Source organism: Panulirus ornatus, chromosome 9 (assembly GCF_036320965.1).
Source record: "Panulirus ornatus isolate Po-2019 chromosome 9, ASM3632096v1, whole genome shotgun sequence".
NCBI classification, from domain to species: domain Eukaryota; kingdom Metazoa; phylum Arthropoda; class Malacostraca; order Decapoda; family Palinuridae; genus Panulirus; species Panulirus ornatus.
Window position 1 is genome coordinate 34,647,862 of NC_092232.1, and position 25,481 is coordinate 34,673,342.

General features: G+C 38.5%; 1 protein-coding gene across 1 annotated transcript in view; it reads left to right on the forward strand.

The window, feature by feature from the left end:
• LOC139750324 (rho GTPase-activating protein 8-like) overlaps positions 1-25,481 on the forward strand; it is a 351,767-nt gene that overhangs the window by 285,947 nt on the left and 40,339 nt on the right. Inside the window, 4 exon segments of the mRNA XM_071665001.1 lie at positions 3,886-4,165; positions 14,164-14,382; positions 20,070-20,168; positions 20,363-20,544. Of these exon segments, the coding sequence (XP_071521102.1) occupies positions 3,886-4,165; positions 14,164-14,382; positions 20,070-20,168; positions 20,363-20,544 (780 nt within the window).

Here is a 25,481-nt window from a genome sequence, read left to right on the forward strand (position 1 = left end):
ATTCATCAGTTTTGGGTTGGAAATCAATTGGTAGCCTCTGACCTCACAAATGTAATTATATTCGTAACAACTTTGTCATTGGTATTCTGTGGGTACTTTATTCCCGATTTACCTAACATCATGGGCTGAAATGGTAAACTCCAATGGTCACATTTCAAGCTCCCTGAAAAAATGGTTCTTTTGAATATTTGATGTACACATCACACCCCCAGGATCAGTGTCTCATCTTTATGTTCGTTATCACCTTCATATTCACCATCAAGCATGTTCACCGTCATGCAGCACGTTAGTTAACACCATCGTATTCACCACGTTCACCTTCACAAACCATAATGTTCACTGTGCCATCATGATCATCATTCACTATTCATGTTCGCCATCAGTTCATCTTATTCGTTGTCGTTCATCCTCATGTTCACTGGCTCACCACCATGTTCACTGTTACTTGTCACCATACTTATTACCACTCACCATCATAGACCTCATATCATGTTCATCGTTGTATTTACTGAAACTTTCATGTTCAGTGTTACGACCAACATGATCATCACACTATCCTGTTCAACTGCTTCTCAGTCATCTTCGCTTGGCACACCACCATGACTCATTTATTTTCATGCCATCACGAGCTCTTCATCACTGACTATCATGATCAATTTTGCTCCCATTCTTACAGAGGATTACGTGGCAGAGGCGAAAACATATGCCAATCATGGCCATCTGGAAAGAGTATGAGAAAAGAATACAGGTATTAATTTAAGCTCCTCAGATGTTTGCAAACCTGACTCTTGAATTTAGGTGGTAAGGATACAGGAAGACGGAAAGATGAAAGGTGAGAGGAGAATTCCACAGCTTCACTGTGCGAGGGAAGGAGGTAGTTTTATAATGATCAGTCATCGGATGGCTAGATGTCACCCAGAAACTATGGTAACAGCAGCTAGGCATGTACCATGGTTTCAAGCGCCAGTGACTTGGACACACACTCGCACTGCTCAGGACAGTAGTTATCAAAGTAATATCCTTATAGGGTAAAGGGCATCATCGTCCCAGTGGACAGAAAGGGATGGTGAAAGAGGGGTGATGGCAGCCGAGTTGATAATGCAGAAGGCTTTGGATTTCACTGTGACTGTGAGAGAGTACCTCACACTGGGACAATTGATGCCCTTATAGAAATAATGCTCCAAAAAAGAAATAATTATGGCATCTAAACAACACCTCCAGTTCTGATACAATATTCAGTATGTGGGGATTCCCAGGACAGAATGAGATATATGGTCATGTCCAACATGTTGAAGTTACTGCAGAGTTGTACTCTAGTGTTTTGAAATATGATAGTGAATGAGTGAGCTTTAATGATAGAGAATGAGTGAGCTTTAGAAAGATACATTGATGAAAATTGCATTTTTGTACTGTTTAGTTAAACCAGGTCATTGTTTTCCCAGTCTTTATTTTTACGCAGGTCTCAATTAAGAGAAGAGATATGTTCAATATGAGAAAAAACTATTTGAGTATCGACAGGAAGGAAAGTGAGTAAGAGTGTGAAGATTACTATAATCGATGTATGGATGAAAACATTTTGAGGTTGAAGAAAAATCATTTATGGTGAGAAAGAGGGTAGTGCAGTGTGAAAGAACCATGAGAAATCCCAATATAAACAGTACAAGTATTGTATCTGAGATCCTGGTCCATCAGTGACTACCATGTTGGCAGAACTAGAAAGGAAACAGTGCTCTAGAGAACCAGAAGTAGAAAATCCGTAAAGGGAAGTACAGATGGTTTGGAGATGTTGAGGACCATAGCAAAACATTTCAGAAAGGTCCTTGAGATTGGGACCTTAGGTGAGACTCATGAGAGATCATCACTGGACCTTAATCCACTTACCATCTTATGATATTTTGTACCACTGAATGTGTTCACTGTCATTTATGTACAACATTACTTACCATCATGTTCATATTTCTCATTGCTTATCATGTATACTACCATTGCTGTCTTGTTCACTATCATACCATCATATTTGTACCAAAGTTCTTGAGCATTGGCTGAAAGTTATGGCATTGTGGTGACATTAATGTCAACCCTGAAGAATAACTGAAAAGGGGGTCAATTAACCAAGTTGATATAAGCTTGGTGTGTGGTATGTAAAAAGTTATATTTGTGCCAGATTTCATGAATGGCTGAAATATGGTCAAGTTATGAATGGGCTAAAAACTTTGACCTGTGCAGAGCAGTTGCAGTTGCTATTTTGTTCCTTGTATGGGGTTTATGGAAAGGCATTTGTATGCAGTGTTACAATGTAATTAACTGAGACTGTGTGAGATGTTTTAGGGTTATTTGAACTCTGACTTGTTAAAATCTTTGAAGACCTCATAAGAATAAAAATAAGTTGGCTGTAGAATGAACTAATGACACTGAAACTTTCTTGGGAAGAATAATGTTAAAATAAGCAAATACAGTGATTCTCCTTCGGAGAAATATATAATCATAGAAGGTCACTAGCCTCATGTTCCTGTTTCACAACACTGCAGCCCTTCTGACATTTATGCATATCCCAGGGCCCCCAGGAGAGGGACCATAAATGTGGCTCCTCTTCCAGTCTGATGGTCTGATATGATGGTTACAGTGGCTTGTTGTTCTTTGTCTACAAGTCTGATGGTCGTATATGGTGGTTACAGTGGCTTGTTGTTCTTTGTCTGTCATGAGTGCGTATTTGTGTTCCTCCATATTTACATCATTCATGTGCTGTTTGCTCTTATGAGGTTACTCTTTCACTCATCTTGCCATGTAATTTCTTGATATTAGCCTTCCATTTTGTTAGTAAATGTCATTCTTCATGGCCCCCCAAACTTCATCACCTTTATGTTTCTATTCTCTTGTCTCATTATATCCTTCTTCTAATGGTGATTTTCACCTCATCCTGCCTGCCATTTTCATTATGTCTAAAACCTCATCATACTTGTTTCTTATCATTACACTGTTTTCACTAACTAGATATATATCATCATCATCCCCTTTGACACCTTCCCTTTATGTCTTCTTCTCTTTTTCCATTTTCACTATCTAGATATATACCATCATCATCCCCTTTGACCCCTTCCCTTTATGTATTCTTCTCTTCTCCTTTTCCAAATCTGCTCTGTTTCTATTCACTGTTTCTTGATCAGTTTTCATGTAAAATCTGTGCATTTATCCTCAATTGATACAACCCCTCCTTTTCTATCACCGCCAACAGTAGTGAAAGTAGCTGCAGCAACAAGATACCACAATCACCAACAGCAATAGCACAACCATTTCTCCTTCACATCCTAAGCATATCTGCCTTCCATTGTTAGTTGATCTAGTAATACAGTGACCAGCCTAGTCATCGTAAAAGCTAAAAATGCCAGTAATATAAGGTTTGACAAACACTGCCACTTATTGCTGGATGATTTCCTACTAAATACAAAACACTCTTTGAGTACCGATTTGAACAGGAATGACTACTGCATAGTATATTCAAAATATGATTTTCTTGAAAGACAGAATACATTGTCAAAGAAATGTGCATGTTATGTGATATGTATGGTTCATCAGTGTTTTGCTGGATAAGTAATCTGATGTCTTTGATGTTTGGAGTGTCTAGAATTCATTGATATTGATGATGTCTTAATCATGACATACTACAGGTATTGCAGTATTGGAAAGTAAATTCATAAAATTTCTAACTCATATATTTATGTACATAATACTGTACATGATATTTTACGTGGCAGCTAGAGGGTGAATGTGTGTAAATAGGGCTATTGTATGTTTGTTCTTTGTAATAACTTGCTAGGATGAGAAAAGCTATTTAGTATGAAAAAGAATTATGTAATTATATGCTGAAGGTGGTTTTTAATTCCACAGATCTGCAGGAGCTACTCCCAGCAGCTCCCGACTACTTGGAGTCACCAGTGTCAGATGGTACAATAGAGGAGAACTTTGAGGCTGAGCTAGGTAGTGCTCTTGGGGAGGAGGATGAGCAGGCACTCCACCACACCTTCACTGACGACAATGACTTCACAGATATTGCTAGACATGGAATTGTTGACATTGTTGGTGATGACACATATGGCAGGAAGGTCATTGTGGTGTCTGCATGCAAGTTGCCCAGTAATAAAGTTTTCAACCATGAAAAGTTTCTCAAGTAAGTGTGCTATTTGTTATATTGCATGACAACCCATGAGTATGATACTTTCTGTTTAATTGTTAGAACTTTTTCATGACTGAACAGAGATGATGTTACTATTTTGCATCATTCTGAAGATGTCTTCATTTCTTATGTAAACTTTTCTGGTTTGTCAAATGTTTTAGACAATTGTAGACAATCAGAACAGTAAGGTGGTGCTGATAGAGTGAGATGGCGTGGTGTGAAGATAAGAAATTATCTGTGATTAAGATTCGGAGCTTAGATCCTGTTTACTTTGTGAATGATGCCCAGTCTGCTTTGTAATACCTGTTTGCTATTTGTACTGTATGAGGAGAGAATTTTACTCTCATAGGGCCCCATCGTTTGAACATTCTTCACTGTCATACAACTTATGTATGCTGTCTGGATTAACTACTATGTCCTCAGTCATTATTGTCCAATCAGCCACCAGGTGCATACTATAAAAGTATTTCTGTACTTCTTTTCAACAAGTTTCTTGCTTGATTTCATTTGATGTTATGTCCTCTGGTTGCTTTATCTGTCAAAGAACTTTTCACTGTCCATGTCATTGATCTGCTTTAACATCTTAAAGGTTAAGATCAAGTCATCTCTTACTCTTCTTTTTGAAGGTAGGCAGATTTAAAGACTTTCCCTGTAACTTAGCTCTTTTAATTCTGGTGCCATCTCTGTTGCCCTCCTTTGGACTTCTTTATTTGCTCTTTTTTATGCTTCTCTGGTAGCTTGTGGTTTATTTTCTGTGGGGTTGGGTTAGTTAAGTGAAGCGTTATCAGACTGGGTAAGTGGTCTGGGGAGAGTTCACGTAGTGTGTTTTAGGTGGTCTTTTTTTGTAGTGCTGGTGTGCAAAGGATATTTTTTGATGAGTTTGGTTGCAGGAAGTGGTGGGTTGGGAGTCTGGTTGCACAAGTTGAAGGTGTTGAAAGAATATGTTTATGAGTGGTTCACCTTGGGGATCTTAGTTGTATGTGGTGAGCCATGTAGAATAGTTGGCATTAAAGTCTGCACATACATGGATGTTGGGTGTATTGGTCAGCTTGTGTTGTTGGGAAGTGTATCTGGGAGGGCATATAGTAAGGGAAGGCATGTGGTGGTTGATTATGTTTTACTGAGTGCTGTTTAGTTTTCCATGGGCTGTAATTTAAGAGGGTTGTCACAGTTTGTTGGCTTTTATTTTGAGTTCTGTTGGCGATTTGGATATGGTGAGTTAGTATTTTTAGTCCTTTTCTTTGTTGTCTGCCTTAGATTTGCATTGTTACAGAAAAGAGGGAGGGGTGGTTTAGGTTTCTTGTATGAGGGCTCAGTGTATGTCGTATTTTTCAAGTACGTTGGGTTCTGTACATTTGCTTTTGATGCCATTTGGTTTGAGCTGTAAATGTTTTGTGTGGGAATGAGGCTGTGTAGAGTAGTATAGTTTGTGAAGGATGTCATTGTGTATTGCTGTTGCTTGTTGGGAGTTTGTGCTAGGGGTATAAGGGTCTGGAAGGGTCGTGTGGGTGTTTGTATTCCAATGTATGTTGCATGCTAGAGGTCTGATTATTGTGGTCCATTTTTGGAGAGAAATGTTGTTACCATTTAAAGCAGCTGTAGCATATGATAAAGTAGTTCTTCCTAGTGATAAGTGTTTTGTTTTGTAAGCATATGTACTTTGATGGTCCAGAGTTAGGGTTTATGTTACTGGTTTGCATTAGTAACTGGGAGTTGATGACAAGGGTATCAATCCTAAATTGTGAAAAAATGTGTGTAAATAGCCTGCCACAGTGGCTGGGACCAGGTAAAGGCTGCACTCCACATAGAAGCAGGGAGAATTGAGCTCCTCTGTGGCAGGAATGTGGTTGCAAAATGTGTGTGTGTGTGTGTGTGCACATGAACATCAACGAAGCATTTGACAATGCTCCTGACACCTCACACAAAAAATACTTGACACCTTCCTCCACAACAGTGACAGAAATGGTTGGCTAATGCATAGTTTGCCAGTGTCACTCACTATTATAGCACTGCTGCTAAAACACTAAAATAATACATTAGAGTTCCCAACACTCTTCAGTCTCATACTACATGACCTCCAATTACGTTACACATCTCAAATTGGAAGGCTTTTCTCATGTAGACGACCTCACAATCACATCACAACACCCTAACACCACAGTAGTGTCTTCAAACATGCAGCACTACATTATACAGTTGAAACAGTGGCTCACCCAGAACAGAATGTCTGCAGCTCCACAGAAGTCTTTAGTCACTCTTTAACCCAGACAGAAAGGTATCCAGCTCACCCTTCAGTCACCTTGATTGGATAGTCTCTCCCATTAAACAAAACATCGACCATTCTAGGCATCACATACAACACACACAAGTGAGATTGTCAGCTGTTTTGATGCTAGAGCTAGAGATTTTGGTATTATGATTGGTGATTTAAATGCAACTGTGAGCTAATTGATAATTGAGGGTATAATTGGGGGACAATGGGTACTCAGTGAGGTAAATAGGAATGGTGAGCAGCCTGTAGATTTGTGGACTGAAAAAGAACTGCTGATTAGGAATACCTGGTGTGAAAAAGAGGGATATACAGCAGTGTACATGGGTGAGTAGGAAAAATAAGTGGGCATTATTGAATTATATACTTTATATACTAATTGATAGGCATGTAAAAGAGAGACACTTGTACAAGCAGCTGCTGGAATGTCTGACCTTTACCTGGTGGAGGCAAGGATGAATATTTGTGGGGGCTTTGGAAAAGAGGAAACAACATGAGTTAGAAGAGGATGGTGAAAGTAAGTGAACTGGGAAAAGAGATGTCTGAAGAAATACCAGGAGAGGTTGGGTGTAGAATGGAAAGGTGAGAGTAAATGAAGCATGGGAAGTGGGTGAAGATCGGGAGATGTTTAGAGAAACAGTGTTGGCATGTGCAAGAGAAGTGTGTTTGGCATGTGGAAGGTGGGTGGTGGGCAGGTGAGAAAGATAGTGAGTGATGGGATGATGAAGTAGAGTTGTACGAATATACTACCTAACTGCAAAACTTGACCAGCATACCTAACCTATCTCTATGATGATTTCATTGCCCACCATCCCATATGGCTCAGCACTCACCCCCAAGATCCCTGTAATGGACTATTCATAAACCACTTGCAACTTCTTAATATCCTCACTCTATGCAACCAGTCACCCAGACCCCCAACCCCCCACCTCCTTCATACAACCTCGCCAGACATAACCTTCAGCGCATTAGCCCTACACACACTGATAACCAGGTGTATGCTACACAAGCTGTCCTCTAATTACCTACCCATCCTGATAACACCACCTGGCCCACCCAATGCACACAACCATCAAAAAGACTTAAACAACAGAAAAGCAGATTGGCCAGCCATCACACAGCACATGAAAACAAAGCTCCAAAATCTCATCATAAGTGATTTCCCATCCCTAAATCATGCAGTCTCACACTTAAGTGATTTCCCATCCCTAAATCATGCAGTCTCACACTTCATCAACATCTCCAACCAAGCCAGCAAGAAAAACTTACCACTGAGGTAGGGAAAGAAATACAAACCAAACTTCTCCAACAAGTGAAGAAAGCACTTCAGACAAACCTTCACCGGAGATCAGTGAACAACTCCAGACTAAATAACCACCAAACCCAAAGTAGAAATGACAAGCCTACCCTTGCCTCAAACTTCAGCAACCTCTTTTCACTGATCCCCCCCACCAACAACAAATATAACACTTTCAGAACATATACATACTGAAATGACTTGACATGCTCCTGAGAAATGCCCTCCTAATTCAGTCTTAAACTCTAACCTATCAGACATACACCCCATCAGTAGCCATACTCCCCAGGAAAGATATGTCGCACTTTCCTGTTTATGTTCTGGACATCACCCATCCAGACACCACTATGAACATTTCAGCATATCTCAAGTCCTTTCATGCCCAAGATGCTACTACCACCACTAAGACACAGCACTTACTCACTCCTCAGTTGCCCTGCAGTCTCTGCAGAGACACATGCAGAACATTACTACACTGTATGATGTATGGTCCTGACTGGCGGATATGGCCGGCTTCATGGGTGCTGCTGGAGCCTCATATAGAAATGATTCCTGGAGCTGGAAATAAGTAGTATATCTATATATATATATATATATATTTATTTATTTATTTATTTTGCTTTGTCGCTGTCTCCCGAGTCAGCGAGGTAGCACAAGGAAACAGACGAAAGATAGGCCCAACCCATCCACATGCACATGTATATACATACACGTCCACACACGCAAATATACATACCTGTACATCTCAACGTATACATATATATACACACACAGACATATACATATATACCCATGTACATAATTCATACTGTCTGCCTTTATTTATTCCAATCGCCACCCCGCCACACATGAAATAACAACCCCCTCCCCCCTCATGTGCGCGAGGTAGCGCTAAGAAAAGACAACAAAGGCCATGTTCGTTCACACTCAGTCTCTAGCTGTCATGTAATAATACACTGAAACCACAGCTTCTTTTCCACATCCAGGCCCCACAGAACTTTCCATGGTTTACCCCAGACGCTTCACATGCCCTGGTTCAATCCATTGACAGCACGTCGACGCAGGTATACCACATCGTTCCAATTCACTCTATTCCTTGAAGAATGTGTGGAAGTCGAGAACATTCTCGGAAAGCAAAAATGGGTATGTTTGAAGGAATAGTGGTTTCAACAATGTTGTATGGTTGCGAGGCGTGGGCTATGGATAAAGTTGTGCGCAGGAGGGTGGATGTGCTGGAAATGAGATGTTTGAGGACAATGTGTGGTGTGAGGTGGTTTGATCGAGTAAGTAATGTAAGGGTAAGAGAGATGTGTGGAAATAAAAAGAGCGTGGTTGAGAGAGCAGAAGAGGGTGTTTTGAAATGGTTTGGGCACATGGAGAGAATGAGTGAGGAAAGATTGACCAAGAGGATATATGTGTCGGAGGTGGAGGGAACGAGGAGAAGTGGGAGACCAAATTGGAGGTGGAAAGATGGAGTGAAAAAGATTTTGAGTGATTGGGGCCTGAACATGCAGGAGGGTGAAAGGCGGGCAAGGAATAGAGTGAATTGGATCGATGTGGTATACCGGGGTTGACGTGCTGTCAGTGGATTGAATCAGGGCATGTGAAGCGTCTGGGATAAACCATGGAAAGTTGTGTGGGGTCTGGATGTGGAAAGGGAGCTGTGGTTTCGGGCATTATTGCATGACAGCTAGAGACTGAGTGTGAACGAATGGGGCCTTTGTTGTCTTTTCCTAGCGCTACCTCGCACACATGAGGGGGGAGGGGGATGGTATTCCATGTGTGGCAAGGTGGCGATGGGAATGAAGAAAGGCAGACAGTGTGAATTGTGTGCATGGGTATATATGTATGTGTCTGTGTGTGTATATATATGTGTACATTGAGATGTATAGGTATGTATATTTGCGTGTGTGGACGTGTATGTATATACATGTGTATGGGGGTGGGTTGGGCCATTTCTTTCATCTGTTTCCTTGCACTACCTCGCAAACGCGGGAGACAGCGACAAAGAAAAATAAAAAATAAATAAAAAAATATATGTTGAAATGTATAGGTATGTATATGTGCGTGTGTGGATGTGTATGTATACACGTGTATGTGGGTGGGTTGGGCCATCTATTTCCTTGCGCTACCTCGCTAACGCGGGAGACAGCGACAAAGCAAAATAAAAAAAAAAATATATATATATATATATATTTCTTTCTTTTTCATACTATTCGCCATTTCCTGCATTAGCGAGGTAGCGTTGAGAACAGAGGACTGGGCCCTTGAGGGAATATCCTCACCTGGGCCCCTTCTCTGTTCCCTCTTTTGGAAAAGTAAAAAAAAAAAAAAAAAAAAAAAGTGAGAGGGGAGGATTTCCAGCCTCCCATTCCCTCCCCTTATAATCGCCTTTTACGACACGCAGGGAATACGTGGGAAGTATTCTTTCTCCACTGTCCCCAGGGATATATATATATATATATATATATATATATATATATATATATATATATATATTTTCTTCTTTCTTTTAAACTATTCGCCATTTCCCGCATTAGCGAGGTAGCATTAAGAACAGAGGACTGGGCCTTTGAGGGAATACCCTCACCTGGCCCAATTCTCTGTTCCTTCTTTAGAAAAAAAAAAAAAAAAAAAAAAAAAAAAAAACGAGAGGGGAGGATTTCCAGCCCCCGCTCCCTCCCCTTTTAGTCGCCTTCTACGACACGCAGGGAATACGTGGGAAGTATTCTTAATCCCCTATCCCCAGGGATATATATATATATTTTTATATTATTTTATTATACTTTGTCGCTGTCTCCCGCGTTTGCGAGGTAGCGCAAGGAAACAGAAGAAAGAAATGGCCCAACTCCCCCCCATACACATGTATATACATACGTCCACACACGCAAATATACATACCTACACAGCTTTCCATGGTTTACCCCAGACGCTTCACATGCCTTGATTCAATCCACTGACAGCACGTCAACCCCGGTATACCACATCGCTCCAATTCACTCTATTCCTTGCCCTCCTTTCACCCTCCTGCATGTTCAGGCCCCGATCACACAAAATCTTTTTCACTCCATCTTTCCACCTCCAATTTGGTCTCCCTCTTCTCCTTGTTCCCTCCACCTCCGACACATATATCCTCTTGGTCAATCTTTCCTCACTCATTCTCTCCATGTGCCCAAACCACTTCAAAACACCCTCTTCTGCTCTCTCAACCATGCTCTTTTTATTTCCACACATCTCTCTTACCCTTACGTTACTCACTCAATCAAACCACCTCACACCACACATTGTCCTCAAACATCTCATTTCCAGCACATCCATCCTCCTGCGCACAACTCTATCCATAGCCCACGCCTCGCAACCATACAACATTGTTGGAACCACTATTCCTTCAAACATACCCATTTTTGCTTTCCGAGATAATATATATATATATATATATATATATATATATATATATATATATATATATATATATATATATTTTATACTATTCGCCATTTCCCGCATTAGCGAGGTAGCGTTAAGAACAGAGGACTGGGCCTTTGAGCGAATATCCTCACCTGGCTCCCTTCTCTGTTCCTTCTTTTTGGGGAAAAAAAAGGGGGAGGATATATATATATATATTTTTCTTTCTTTCTTTCAAACTATTCGCCATTTCCCGCATTAGCGAGGTTGCGTTAAGAACAGAGGACTGGGCCTTTGAGGGAATACCCTCACCTGGGCGAATTCTCTGTTCCTTCTTTTGGAAAAAAAAAAAAAAAAAAAAAATATATATATATATATATATATATATATATATATATATATATATATATATATATATATATATATATATATATATATATATATATTTTTTGTCGCTGTCTCCCGCGTTTGCGAGGTAGCGCAAGGAAGCAGACAAAAGAAATGGCTCAAACCACCCCCATACACATGTATATACATACACGTCCACACACACAAATATACATACCTATACATCTCAATGTACACATATATATACACACACAGACACATACATATATACCCATGCACATAATTCACACTGTCTGCCTTTATTCATTCCCGTCGCCACCTCGCCACACATGGAATACCATCCCCCTCCCCCCTCATGTGTGCGAGGTAGCGCTAGGAAAAGACAACAAAGGCCCCATTCGTTCACACTCAGTCTCTAGCTGTCATGCAATAATGCCCGAAACCACAGCTCCCTTTCCACATCCAGGCCCCACACAATTTTCCATGGTTTATCCCAGAGGCTTCATATGCCCTGATTCAATCCACTGACAGCACGTCAACCCCGGTATACCACATTGATCCAATTCACTCTATTCCTTGCCCGCCTTTCACCCTCCTGCATGTTCAGGCCCCGATCACACAAAATCTTTTTCACTCCATCTTTCCACCTCCAATTTGGTCTCCCACTTCTCCTCGTTCCCTCCACCTCCAACACATATATCCTCTTGGTCAATCTTTCCTCACTCATTCTCTCCATGTGCCCAAATCATTTCAAAACACCCTCTTCTGCTCTCTCAACCACGCTTTTTTTATTTCCACACATCTCTCTTACCCTTACATTACTTACTCGATCAAACCACCTCACACCACACATTGTCCTCAAACATCTCATTTCCAGCACATCCACCCTCCTGCGCACAACTCTATCCATAGCCCACGCCTCGCAACCATACAACATTGTTGGAACCACTATTCCTTCAAACATACCCATTTTTGCTTTCCGAGATAATGTTCTCGACTTCCACACATTCTTCAAGGCTCCCAGGATTTTCGCCCCCTCCCCCACCCTATGATTCACTTCCGCTTCCATGGTTCCATCCGCTGCCAGATCCACTCCCAGATATCTAAAACACTTTACTTCCTCCAGTTTTTCTGCATTCAAACTTACCTCCCAATTGACTTGACCCTCAACCCTACTGTACCTAATAACCTTGCTCTTATTCACATTTACTCTTAACTTTCTTCTTTCACACACTTTACCAAACTCAGTCACCAGCTTCTGCAGTTTCTCACATGAATCAGCCACCAGTGCTGTATCATCAGCGAACAACAACTGACTCACTTCCCAAGCTCTCTCATCCACAACAGACTTCATACTTGCCCCTCTTTCCAAAACTCTTGCATTCACCTCCCTAACAACTCCATCCATAAACAAATTAAACAACTATGGAGACATCACACACCCCCGCCGCAAACCTACATTCACTGAGAACCAATCACTTTCCTCTCTTCCTACACGTACACATGCCTTACATCTTCGATAAAAACTTTTCACTGCTTCTAACAACTTGCCTCCCACACCATATATTCTTAATACCTTCCACAGAGCATCTCTATCATATGCCTTCTCCAGATCCATAAATGCTACATACAAATCCATTTGTTTTTCTAAGTATTTCTCACATACATGCTTCAGAGCAAACACCTGATCCACACATCCTCTACCACTTCTGAAACCACACTGCTCTTCCCCAATCTGATGCTCTGTACATGCATTCACCCTCTCAATCAATACCCTCCCATAAAATTTCCCAGGAATACTCAACAAACTTATACCTCTGTAATTTGAGCACTCACTCTTATCCCCTTTGCCTTTGTACAATGGCAGTATGCACGCATTCCGCCAATCCTCAGGCACCTCACCATGAGTCATACATACATTAAATAACCTTACCAACCAGTCAACAATACAGTCACCCCCTTTTTTAATAGATTCCACTGCAATACCATCCAAATCTGCTGCCTTGCCGGCTTTCATCTTCCGCAAAGCTTTTACTACCTCTTTTCTGTTTACCAAATCATTTTCTCTAACCCTCTCACTTTGCACACCACCTTGACCAAAACACCCTATATCCTATATCCTTTTACATTCTCCTTTTATGAGGCTTTTGTGTTATTCAGGAGCTTACCATGCTCACTAGGTGGGACCACATGTCAAGAAGTGTGATGATATTTGTGTGTGTGTGTGCATGGGGTGAGTTTAGGACAGTTAAAGAATAAGTGTTCTGTATCTTCTGTATAGCATGAGGGATTTTGTGATTTGTTGAATTGGTGTTTTCAAAGTTGGACAGATTGGTAGTGTCCAAAATGTAGATGAGAACATGCACATGTCTGGAGATTGTAGTTTCAGGTGGGCATTTGTCTGACGGAGTGTAGTTTGAGATAAGACTGGTTTGGGAACGTAGTTGTTTAGTGCATGTTGAGCATTAAACATCCACCTTTCTAGTTTTGATATTTGTGTGGAGATAATCTAATATGCTTAACAGAAGAATTTTTTATGCCTTTCCAGTTGCTTTACTTCCCAGGTTGTTCCACTTCGTGAGAACACTAAATTATGTGAAAATATGCATATTGGACAGTATTATAGAACTCAAATACATTGATTACAATTGATATAAGATTTATATTTTGTAGGTACCTGATGTTTACACTAGACCAGTATGTTGAACAGGACTACTCTTTGGTGTATTTCCACTATGGCCTCAACAGCAAGAACAAGCCTCCAGTGTCATGGTTGTGGTCAGCATACAAGGCATTGGATCGCAAGTACAAGAAGAATCTGAAGGCCCTGTATCTTGTCCATCCCACTAATTTTATCAGGGTTGTGTACAATATCTTCAAACCTGCCATCAGGTAATACAGAAATTGTTTTGGAAATTAGTTTTGTAATGTCAGTTATTGGCACTGTATGGCATTAAGTTTTAATGTTTAGGAATACTATAGATTTGATAGTCTGATACACGGGGGTCTTCCCACATACAAGGCTATTTACTGTTTGAAAGAATGGTGTAAATTTCATATGATATTGTTTTCTCTGTTAGATTTAATATTACTTTGCTTTCATAGGACATGCTAGTTTTTTATTGTCTCTTTTTCTTCGTTGTTACTCATACTTAGGGTTTCAGAAAAATTGGATATATATTCATATAATTTGTTGTTAACATTTTAGTGATTTAGTTGTACCTTTTGACAGAATGACAATTTAATACATCAGAGATCAGGGTTACAGCAAAGTTAAGTGAGCCATTGTTAGTAACTTGAATATTGAGATCTTGCTGTTGAAATCTTTTGCAGTCATGACAGTTTCAGCAACAGATGAACAGTGTGAATCATGTAGGGAAAATATAATTCTTTAACTTGTTTGTAACCCCCTGGATATTGGAAAAATAAGGCCTTGCAAGTAAAGCAGTTTATACTTTATGGGGAGGGAGTTTTATAATTGTGGGGCCCCATCTCTGGAACTTTCTCTATTGTACAACTTATTAGATTTCCATATGCTGTCTGCATTAACCATATCTTCAATGTACCTTCAGTTCTCTGTTTCAGCCTTCCTATAAATATCTTTGCTCATAATCGATCCCAAGTCCATTTACAAGTTATAATTTTTCCCAATTCAAGTGTATAATGCATTGTAACATCCCATGTCTTTCAGAAACAAGTATTTTATCTTGCTCTTACCTACATCAATATTCATCATTCTCAGTCTATCCACATCATAGGAATAACTAACTATTCTGTCCATCCCCTCTTTATATTCAGCTAACAGAACAGTATTATCTGCATGCAACGAATGTATAACTTTCAATTTGTTTTCCATCTTGGTTCAGCACCCCACCTAACCCTCATCTCATGTAATACTCCACCCATAAAACATTAAACAACTGTGGTAACTTTACGCACCCATGATACATTCTCCAGTTTTAATTCAAATGACTCTTATACAGTGTTTACATTCAAACTTGTACCAGTTACATTATAAAAGCAATGAACAACAATGCACACTTTAGAGAGCCTTTTTCTAAATCCAGAAATGCTGTATATTTATATTTTACTTGAACTTTCTTTACTTTCAGAAAATTAAAAAAGATTTGGTATGCAAACCCTCTTCTCTTTTAAATCTAACTTCATCTTTACCTACAAGGGGTTTACTAAACCTTTTAACATTGGTCAGAATCTTCCTGCACAGCTTGGCTTTGAAAACTTGATTTTTCCATAATTCTTAAAACAAACTGTACTGCTCCATTGTAACACACTATTGTAAAATGAAACCAAAGGATTTATCTGCCGAAGTATGATATCACATCAGCAAGTCAGTTAGTAAGGTTATTTAAGTTATAAATTATCTCCTTACACTTTTACTATCAGTTATGAAGAATATGATTTATTATCTTACTTTTGTAACTTTGGTAACTTTACGCACCCATGATACATTCTCCAGTTTTAATTCAAATGACTCTTATACAGTGTTTACATTCAAACTTGTACCAGTTACATTATAAAAGCAATGAACAACAATGCACACTTTAGAGAGCCTTTTTCTAAATCCAGAAATGCTGTATATTTATATTTTACTTGAACTTTCTTTACTTTCAGAAAATTAAAAAAGATTTGGTATGCAAACCCTCTTCTCTTTTAAATCTAACTTCATCTTTACCTACAAGGGGTTTACTAAACCTTTTAACATTGGTCAGAATCTTCCTGCACAGCTTGGCTTTGAAAACTTGATTTTTCCATAATTCTTAAAACAAACTGTACTGCTCCATTGTAACACACTATTGTGAAATGAAACCAAAGGATTTATCTGCCGAAGTATGATATCACATCAGCAAGTCAGTTAGTAAGGTTATTTAAGTCATAAATTATCTCCTTACACTTTTACTATCAGTTATGAAGAATATGATTTATTATCTTACTTTTGTGCTTGTTTAAAAACTTGTTTCCCATTAGTAGCACTGAAATCCTTATAACTGTCACCATTCACCTCCACACTGTCAAAGTCATATGATATATTTCATCCTTTGGTTGTTGTAACCCTTGAAAATTGATAATTTTAGTATGCTATTTCAGAAACTTTAGAGGCCACAACCCCAGTAAATGAAATTTGCTTGTTGTCTGATACAAGTTTTCTTAAAATCTCAAAACAATGAATACTAACTTCAGAGCACAGAAGCCAGTTGTTTATAGATGACAGATAATGCAGACAACATCATTACCAGACTAGAATTATTTAATGCAGCCTCATAAAATCTCTACCTCTTATCCAGTCATTGGGACAAAACCTTTGGTTGCTTTCCATGGTGCTACATGCACTTTTCAGATCCATTCAACAGCACCTACACTTCTATTCTTGATTTTACTCACCAACCCATATGTACCCCAGCTTTCCCATTTTTCAGGGGCATTGCTGAACCTTTCAACATAGCAATGTCTTCCTTTCCTCTATGCTTGTTCTGTTCTCTCCTGACCGTAAATCATATTGTACTAATGCTCACATAAACTATCATCTCAATCATTTCTTTAATATTTGTTCACCTCTTACATACTTCATACATTTTTATTAACAGTATCACAGACTTGTTAAAATGAACATAATTTTCTCCTCCTATTTACCATCTTTGAAAAGAGACAGATATAGCAAGTTTGCCCCAGGGAATAAGGTATTTGCCTGCCTATGGGGTTTGGTTATGGGATCCCATAGTTTGCCCCAGGGAATAAGGTATTTGCCTGCCTATGGGGTTTGGTTATGGGATCCCATAGTTTGCCCCAGGGAATAAGGTATTTGCCTGCCTATGGGGTTTGGTTATGGGATCCCATATCTTTACATCATATTTCAAAAAAGGTGCATAAGGCCTTCAGTACCAGTAGCAAGCCTGCAGGTGAATGAAATGTGAAGTAAAAAGAAAGTTAAGATTTAAAGTGATTGGAAGATACTGACAATTTTAAGAGGAGGAATTTTGATAGATTTATTTTGCTAAATTATTCTTGATAGACAGTGCTTATGGCTAAACAAAGGATGTTGAGGATATTTTGGTGAAAGATAGGTACTTTGAAAAAGCAGATTGTTACAAACATAAATGATCAAGCAGCAGCACTGCATCATGCAACCAGAGCATTGGCTCATTCAAAATAGAATGTCTGCATCCCCACAGAAATCCACAACCATCTTCTTAACCCCTCACAGACACAAATCCAACCCTCACCTTCTGTAACCTTGAATGATTAACTGCTCGTACTCAACAAAACTCCATAGTTTTAGGTAGCATGTATGACACACTTGACACACTCTCTGCACCTCAAACATCAATGCAAAGGTCATAACAAACTTAAGTCTACAAGAACATTTATCTGCACTAGGTCCAAAAAAGAAAAAAATTCAGTATCCTCTGCAAACACATCAACTGCTCCACCTTATACTGTGCTTCACCTGCCTGACCATCCTGAGAGAAACAGAACAGAATACTCAGAACAATTACCAATCATCAGTAGCTGCACAACGAAATAAAAGTGTTTCCAGTACAGTACAATCAAACCTTAGCATGTTTGGTACTCAATCCTTCCCATCCATATTACATAACCAACCACTAACCCCCTGAGCATAAATGAAAGGCTCCCCCCCCCCCCCCCCCCCCCCCCCACACACACACACACACACACACACACACACACACACACACACACACACACACACACACACACTTCAGCAGCTTATACTTGCAGATCCCCCTTCTTCAGTAAACGAGAGTGACAGAATATACTCCTACTTTAATGAATTGTCAAATACTAAGCAGCTTCCTTCCCCAATCGAATCTTAACTCTGCTTCACTGCACATACACCCATATGAAACTGCAATCTCCAGACATGTAGAGCCTCACTTTCTAATGGGCATTCTGGAAACCATTTACCTGTCCAGCATCGCAAACATCAGTTAAATATATCACAATACCTTTCATGCCCATGGTACAATGCACATGCTGAAGTCCCTTAGCATCTGCTCCTCTGTTTCATAGAAGGGATCCTGGGGTAGGAAGGTAAGGTAATATTAAAAGTATTAAATATGAAATTTAAGTATGTTTTGTTTGAGAAGATTGTTTTAGTTGCATTTATTTCAGTTAATGATTGAGGAGAGGTCATTTATTTCAGTTAATGATTTAGGAGAGGTTTTTAAGAAAAAAAATTTCCAACTTCATTGCCATTTCCTGCATCAGCGAGGTGGTGCCAGGAAACAGACGAAGAAAGACCCATTCAGTCATATACATACATGTACATACATATTCATATCAACACATCCACATATACATAGATACACATGTACATATTCATACTTGCTTGCCTTCATCCATTTCTGGTGCCATCCTGCCCCACAGGAAACAGCATTGCCACCCCCCATGTCAGCAAGGTAGTGCCGGCATAACAGACAAAAAAGGCCACATTCATTTACACTCAATCTCTAGCTGTCATGTGTAATGCATTGAAACCACAGCTCCCTATCCACATCCAAGCCCCACAGACCATTCCATTGTTTACCCCAGACATTTCACATGCCCTGGTTCAGTCCTTTTTTTATAACCGATAATATTAAGGGATGGGTAGGAAATAAAGTAGGAGTGGTAGTATATAAGGATGAGGTCTTAGAAGAAAACAGTGGTGGAAGGGCAAATGGGTATGATTACCTGAAATCTTCTAACTCAAGGGTTCTAATCAGTACACACGATATAAGTACAGATGATGTATGGTACATGAGAATATGATTGACATGGCTCTGGTTAAATAGAATTTTTTTTTTTACATTGTAGGTTCCTGAATGGAACCAAAGTCCACATCAAGGCCAGTCCTTAATTGAAATATTGTAAGTTTAATGAAAGGGAAAAGGAAGAACACTTACGAATTTTAGAGGAAGTGAAAAAATGATGGGTAGTGTATGCAATGTGTACATGATGTGACGTTCATAGACAGTTAATTGGGAAAGTGTCAGATCACAGAATGACAAACTTAGGAGAGCCATGTGATTTAGATTGTTCTGAATGAGTATTGTGAATGAAAAAGTAAGGAAGATAAAAATAAAAAGGTTAATTGAGAAGTTACGAGATATTGAAGAAGCAACACATATTATGGTTGTAGTGGCGTGGTGGTACTTAAAGAGTGCTTTAATAAAGGTTGCCATGCAAGTGTTTGGCAATGTAAAATAGGTTGTTGAAAAAGAGAAACAACATGATGGAATGAGAGGTAAAAGAGAATTGTTTGAGAAATAATAGAGACTTTTTGGAAAAAGAAGCTGAACCTTACTGAAAGTAGGGAACAAATGAAATGGAATGTAAAGGCCTAAGCAAAAAAAGTAAAAATGTTGATACATAAAAGTAAGTGGAGAGCAAATGGGAGAAAGATGAATGAAAATGAAAATCTAAGGGGGAATAAGAAGCTACCCTGTTGTTCAAGATGAATTTCTGCCTGTTCATCTTTTTGATAAAAATTGATTTCACTTAAGCAAGTTATTAAAATTGTAATAGGTACAGTTTATTTTTATGTGAAACCTTCTCCTCAGTGCCAAGTTTGGACGAAAGGTGATGTACGTTAACTACTTACACGAACTGCAACAACACCTTCACCTCAGCCAGTTACCCATTCCTCAACGTGTCCAACAGTAAGTATAGTAGTTTAGAAGTTGAAAGGTATAGCCATACCAGTCAGTGATATTTTGTATCCATTAGAATTTTAATTTTGAAATAAATAAGTGTACATTTAGAATTGTGGAATTAGTTAGTGATTGAGATTGCTAGGTTTTAAGGAAATAACTTAGAATAGAATGCCCAAATTACAATCCACTGATCCCCACAGGCATGACCAGCAGCTCCTAGCAAAACTGAAAAGCCTTCCCAAAACTCCTGGAGCAGGTTCAAACAAGCCTCTTCCCACACAGCAGTTTGGTGTATCTCTACAGTACATCAAGGATGCAAATGATCAAGACCCTATCCCTCCTGTACTAAAAAACTGCATAACCTTCCTTGATCATCCAGATGGTAAGGATTATTTTAATCATAACCAATATATGTATATACTTTTTCTGTGTTCAGAGTATTCTTCTGCATGTAGAATCTTTCCCAGCCAATAGCACACCTTTAAATGTTGAAGGCTCTGCAACAGAATATTGACATATGATACATGATTTTAAAAGCTTGCATTTCAGTAAACCAGTTGCCACTCCTTTGCATAAAGTAATAACAAATTATGAACAAAAATTATGGTGTAAATTAACTAAGTGAAGTAAGGGGAAGAAATAGTCAGAAGAAAAGTAAATAGGAAACCACTGAGATAGATGGATCTCATCAAGTTTAAAAGTATTTAACAGATAAGTAAATAGAATTGCGCTGTAGAAATAGCCAGAGAGAAATCATATCTGATAAAAGGTAGGCCTCTATGAGAAATTCCTCCTAAATGAAGTGTTTCTGTAAACAGCCAAGGGCAGCTGTTCTAGGGAAAAGAAATTACTTTCTTAACCAAATAATAAAACCTGATACTTCCACTGGTCACATGCTTGGAATGGAGTATTTTAAGGTTTGCAAAATCTTGTGGCTGAGTAGAATATGAGAGAAAGAAATGACGAATTAAAGTAGACAGAAATGGTAAGCATTTTTAGGAAAGGTAGTTTAGATTACAAGAGAGATTTAACAAGTACTGAATCTTATTAGTGGCATAGAATTAATTTGTGTGAAATCAGGATTGTTAGGCATTACAGATGGCTGTTCAAAGGAAGGTGTGGAACTTTGATTGAAAGGTAAATGGTTTAAAAAGATATTTGAGTGCTCATACACCTGATCATTGTTTATATAAATGACTTTATAAGATCTGAATTTGTATGTACTTGATTTTCTTTATACCACCCAGATTTTATTTATTCAGGGTTAAAATTTACACTTACTTTGTTACACACTGCATGTTTCAGTATGTTGAAATTGTTTGAATGAAACCACATGAAGTGTCTGAGGGAAATTACAGAGTCCACCCCTTTATATTTTGAAAGTCGATTGATAGCTAATATTTATTGCAGGGACAAGCATATGACACTCTCACGGTGAAATCATCATACATATAGTCACTGAGATTAATGTCTCTAATGACGTTAGCACTAGCAACCCACCTCAGTTTGCTTCAGGCTATCTTTAGGGAAGGATGTTCTTTTACTCCTCCGGGCTACTGCTTAATTTTGGGAATTTTGCTTCTGGGCACTGTATTTCTCCCACCTGTGCTTCAAGATAGTTGGTTCTTATCTTTCTAAGGAAAGTAAAATCTGAATTCCTACCTGAAGGCAAGAAAGTGTAAATGTAGATACACTTGAGGTTTCTAGGCACTTAGGCATTCAGAACACATTATCAGGTAGTTGCCTGCCAGTGCTTGTGGTCTTCCTGACAATGTCATCCCATAACCAAAACCTATCTCTGGTCACCCAAGGAAGACTTCTAGATCTACAGATAACCTCTTAAGATGAGAAGTATTAAAGCAGCCCTTGATATTCCCCCAAGGGATAGGTTTTGGCGGTGGGATGACATTGGCAGGGAGGCCACAAGTGCTGGGGTGATAGGATGGACAAGGTTTTTTATGGACTTTTTGTGTTATAAGTATATAAACTCATGAATTATGGTAATGGTGGGCTGTTGATGCCATTATTTCATGTTGCTTATTTATATAGTTTGATTGTTTTTATATTTTGAATAATACCATAGTAGTCTATGAATAAAAGAGTCTAAACTTTCTCTTTTTTCTTACTTTACTGTTTCCCACTTTAGCAAAGTAGTGCCAGGAGCAGACAAAAAAACAAAAACAAAAAAAAACACTCATTTGCTTACATCCTCTCTCTACTTCTCATGTATAATGCACTGAAACTAGAGCCCACCATCCACAGCCTAGCCCACAAGTCCAGTTCATTGATTTACTCTAATTGCTTCATATGCCTAGGTTAAACCCATTGACAGCATGTCACCCCATAGTGCACCAATTTGCTTCAGTTTTCTCTGTGCCATGAATGCTCAGAGCATGGGATTTAAAAGCTTCTTTCACTCCTTCCTTCTGTCTTTTTAGTCTTCCTATCCGTCTTATTCCCTCCAGTTATGCTTTGTAGATCCTCTTAGTCTTTTTTCATCAATTAAAGGGGAAGATAATGAAAACTTGGGATAAATTAAACATTATCATATATCTTGAAAGAAGTAGACTTTTACTTTATGCATGTAAGAAAGTGATGAAATATAGTAAAAGCATGTAAACTTAATAATTTCTATTGTGCACCTGTTGCTTGTTTATGCTTTAGTAAAGTAGCATCAGGCATAGATGACCATTTCTTTGAGAAGAAATATGCTTTTAGGTGCTCCAACTGTTCCTTCTTTTGGAAAGTAATGATATAGGATGAGAGGATTTCCTGTCCTGTGCTCTTGCCCCTCTTAGTCACTTTTTACAATAGTTAGTTACAATAGGCAGGAGGTACTTGAGTATTCTTTCGCTGTCCCTAGGGACAGGGGAGAAAGAATACTATAGGCGGATTTCTATTAGCACTAGAGATGTATTCTTAGACAAAGAGCTCTGACTGAAAAGATGTTAATGGGGCAGTTGTAACATAGTTTCAGTGAAGATGTGTTCTAATAACACCATTGCTCACTTATGAGTGATGTGTAAGGGCTTCATGAGGATACTGTTAATAGAAAAATGAAGGTTTTGCACATTTGTTTTAAATCACTTTATAAGCAATAACAATCATCATTGATAATGAAAACTTGAAGAAATACCAGTGTGTTTGGTCAGAGAATTTGAGATTATCATCTACATGCCTTAAGACCTGCTTTTTTCACATCCAAACTTTTCTTTTTCCTTGAATACTTGCTCACATTACCAGCACCAACACCTTTTCCAGACATTATGGGCTTCTTGCACACATAATATTTGGCAAAAATACTGTGGATAATTTGACCACAGTGCAGTAAACATAGCCGCTAAGAGAATGTTCAAAGCTAGCACTCTTGAGACGTTGATTGGCTGAACTCTGATCAACAAGCACTCTTCCCATGGACTGAGAACATAGACAAAAGGAAAAGCTTTGTGTGTTGTATGTTTGTATGTGGGACTTTTGAACCTGGCTTTTTTTTTTCCAAAAGTAAAATGCTGACAAGTGAAATGATATAATAAAACAACTATAAATAGAACAGCACTAAAAGAGGTCTGTCTGTATCCATGTATATCCTTAGTGTCACAGAAGGTGACTAAATGGGTCAGGGGTTGTGGGGGGGGGGGGGGGGGAATCCTCCCTTCCTGTGTTAACTTACTGAAAGAGGGAACAGAAGGAGCCAAGTAAGAAATTTTCCACAATGACTCCGTGATAGGTCCCTAGCCCAACCTCAATGAAGCAGGAAAGGGTGAGTCTAAAATAATTAATATTAAGCACTAAAAACTTAACTTGTAGGTATTGCATTGAATAGTGGGAAACATAGCCTATTGATGCCATAACCACATTATGCTTATTTATATATTTTGATTATTAGTACAGTTTTGATAATGCATTAGTACTAAAAGAATAAACAGAAGTTGTGAAACTTAGTTCAATTACTAGTATAGTAAAATGAATACTAACAAAAACTTATTAAAGAATGAGAGATTACCATATATATCAAAATTAGATATTTATTTACATTTGTCTAATAATGATAACAACATTATAGAGTTACAGTATCTCTTTACTGAGAAGTTCAGGATCAAGAGACTTCTGGTGTGTGGATAATTACTTACATTAGAAACTATCATGAACAACTGTCCTAGGAATGTATTTAATAGACCAGAGTATATGCATGTTTGATTTTATTAGTATTTTTTGCAAATACTGTAAATTTTAGTTCATGCATTAGGTAAGACTCTACTGAAGAGAACTGAGGAGAAGAAATATAAGAAAAACACAGTACAACCTAATTATTCTCTGAATAAAAGTTGAATGTAATGAATATAGTTACCCTGCATTCAAGTTTTGCTTTGGGCATTAGCTTCTCTGTCTCACGTTTCCCCATCTTGTTAGTCGTCCCATCTTCTATACTGTATCACCTGTATTTGTTGTTATTTGTGAATATCAAAGTGGTTATTAGTTCTTGCATTAGGTTAGGACTTACTGAAGAGAAATGTGTAGAAAAAATGTATGAAAAGTACAATTTACTGTATCACATACCAAGTATAAGATGAATGTTTTTAAACAGAGATGGTGCAAGTCACACTGGAATCACATGCATTCCAGTTCCTTTCTAGCACTTTAGTTTCTATACCCATTTTCAGTGTTATTCTTCTGAATATGTGAAGAAAAAAGTGTAGAAAAAGTAATTGGAAATTATAATTTACCATATCATCCACTGATTAATATTTGAATGGGAGTCTGTTGCAAGTAGGTAAGAATTCCAGCTCATTCAACTATTTTCTCCTATATTTAATGGAATGCTTTGATAAGTATTGATTCATGCACTGGTTAAAAACCTGTTAAAAAAAATATATTATAAAGATATAATTACCAAACTTATCCCTGGGGATAGGGGAGAAAGAATACTTCCCACGTATTCCCCGTGTGTCATAAAAGGCGACTGAAAGGGGAGGGACTGGGGGCTGGAAGTCCTCCCATCCAGTTTTTACTTTTCCAGAAGAAGGAACAAAGAAGGGGGCCAAGTGAGGATTTTCCTTTAAATGCTCAGTCCTCTGTTCTTAATGCTACCTTGCTAATGCGGGAAATGGTGATATGTATGTAAAAAAAAAAAAGAAAAATCACCAACCAAACTGTTCATTGATTATATTGTGAATGTTTTGGACTGATGATCATGAACTATGGATAGAACAGATTCTTGGATATTTTCTCATATATTTTTTTAATATGAAAATAATTATTGATTCATACATTAGGTAAGAACCTGAGGAGAAATGTGTAGAAAATAAATGAAAAATACAG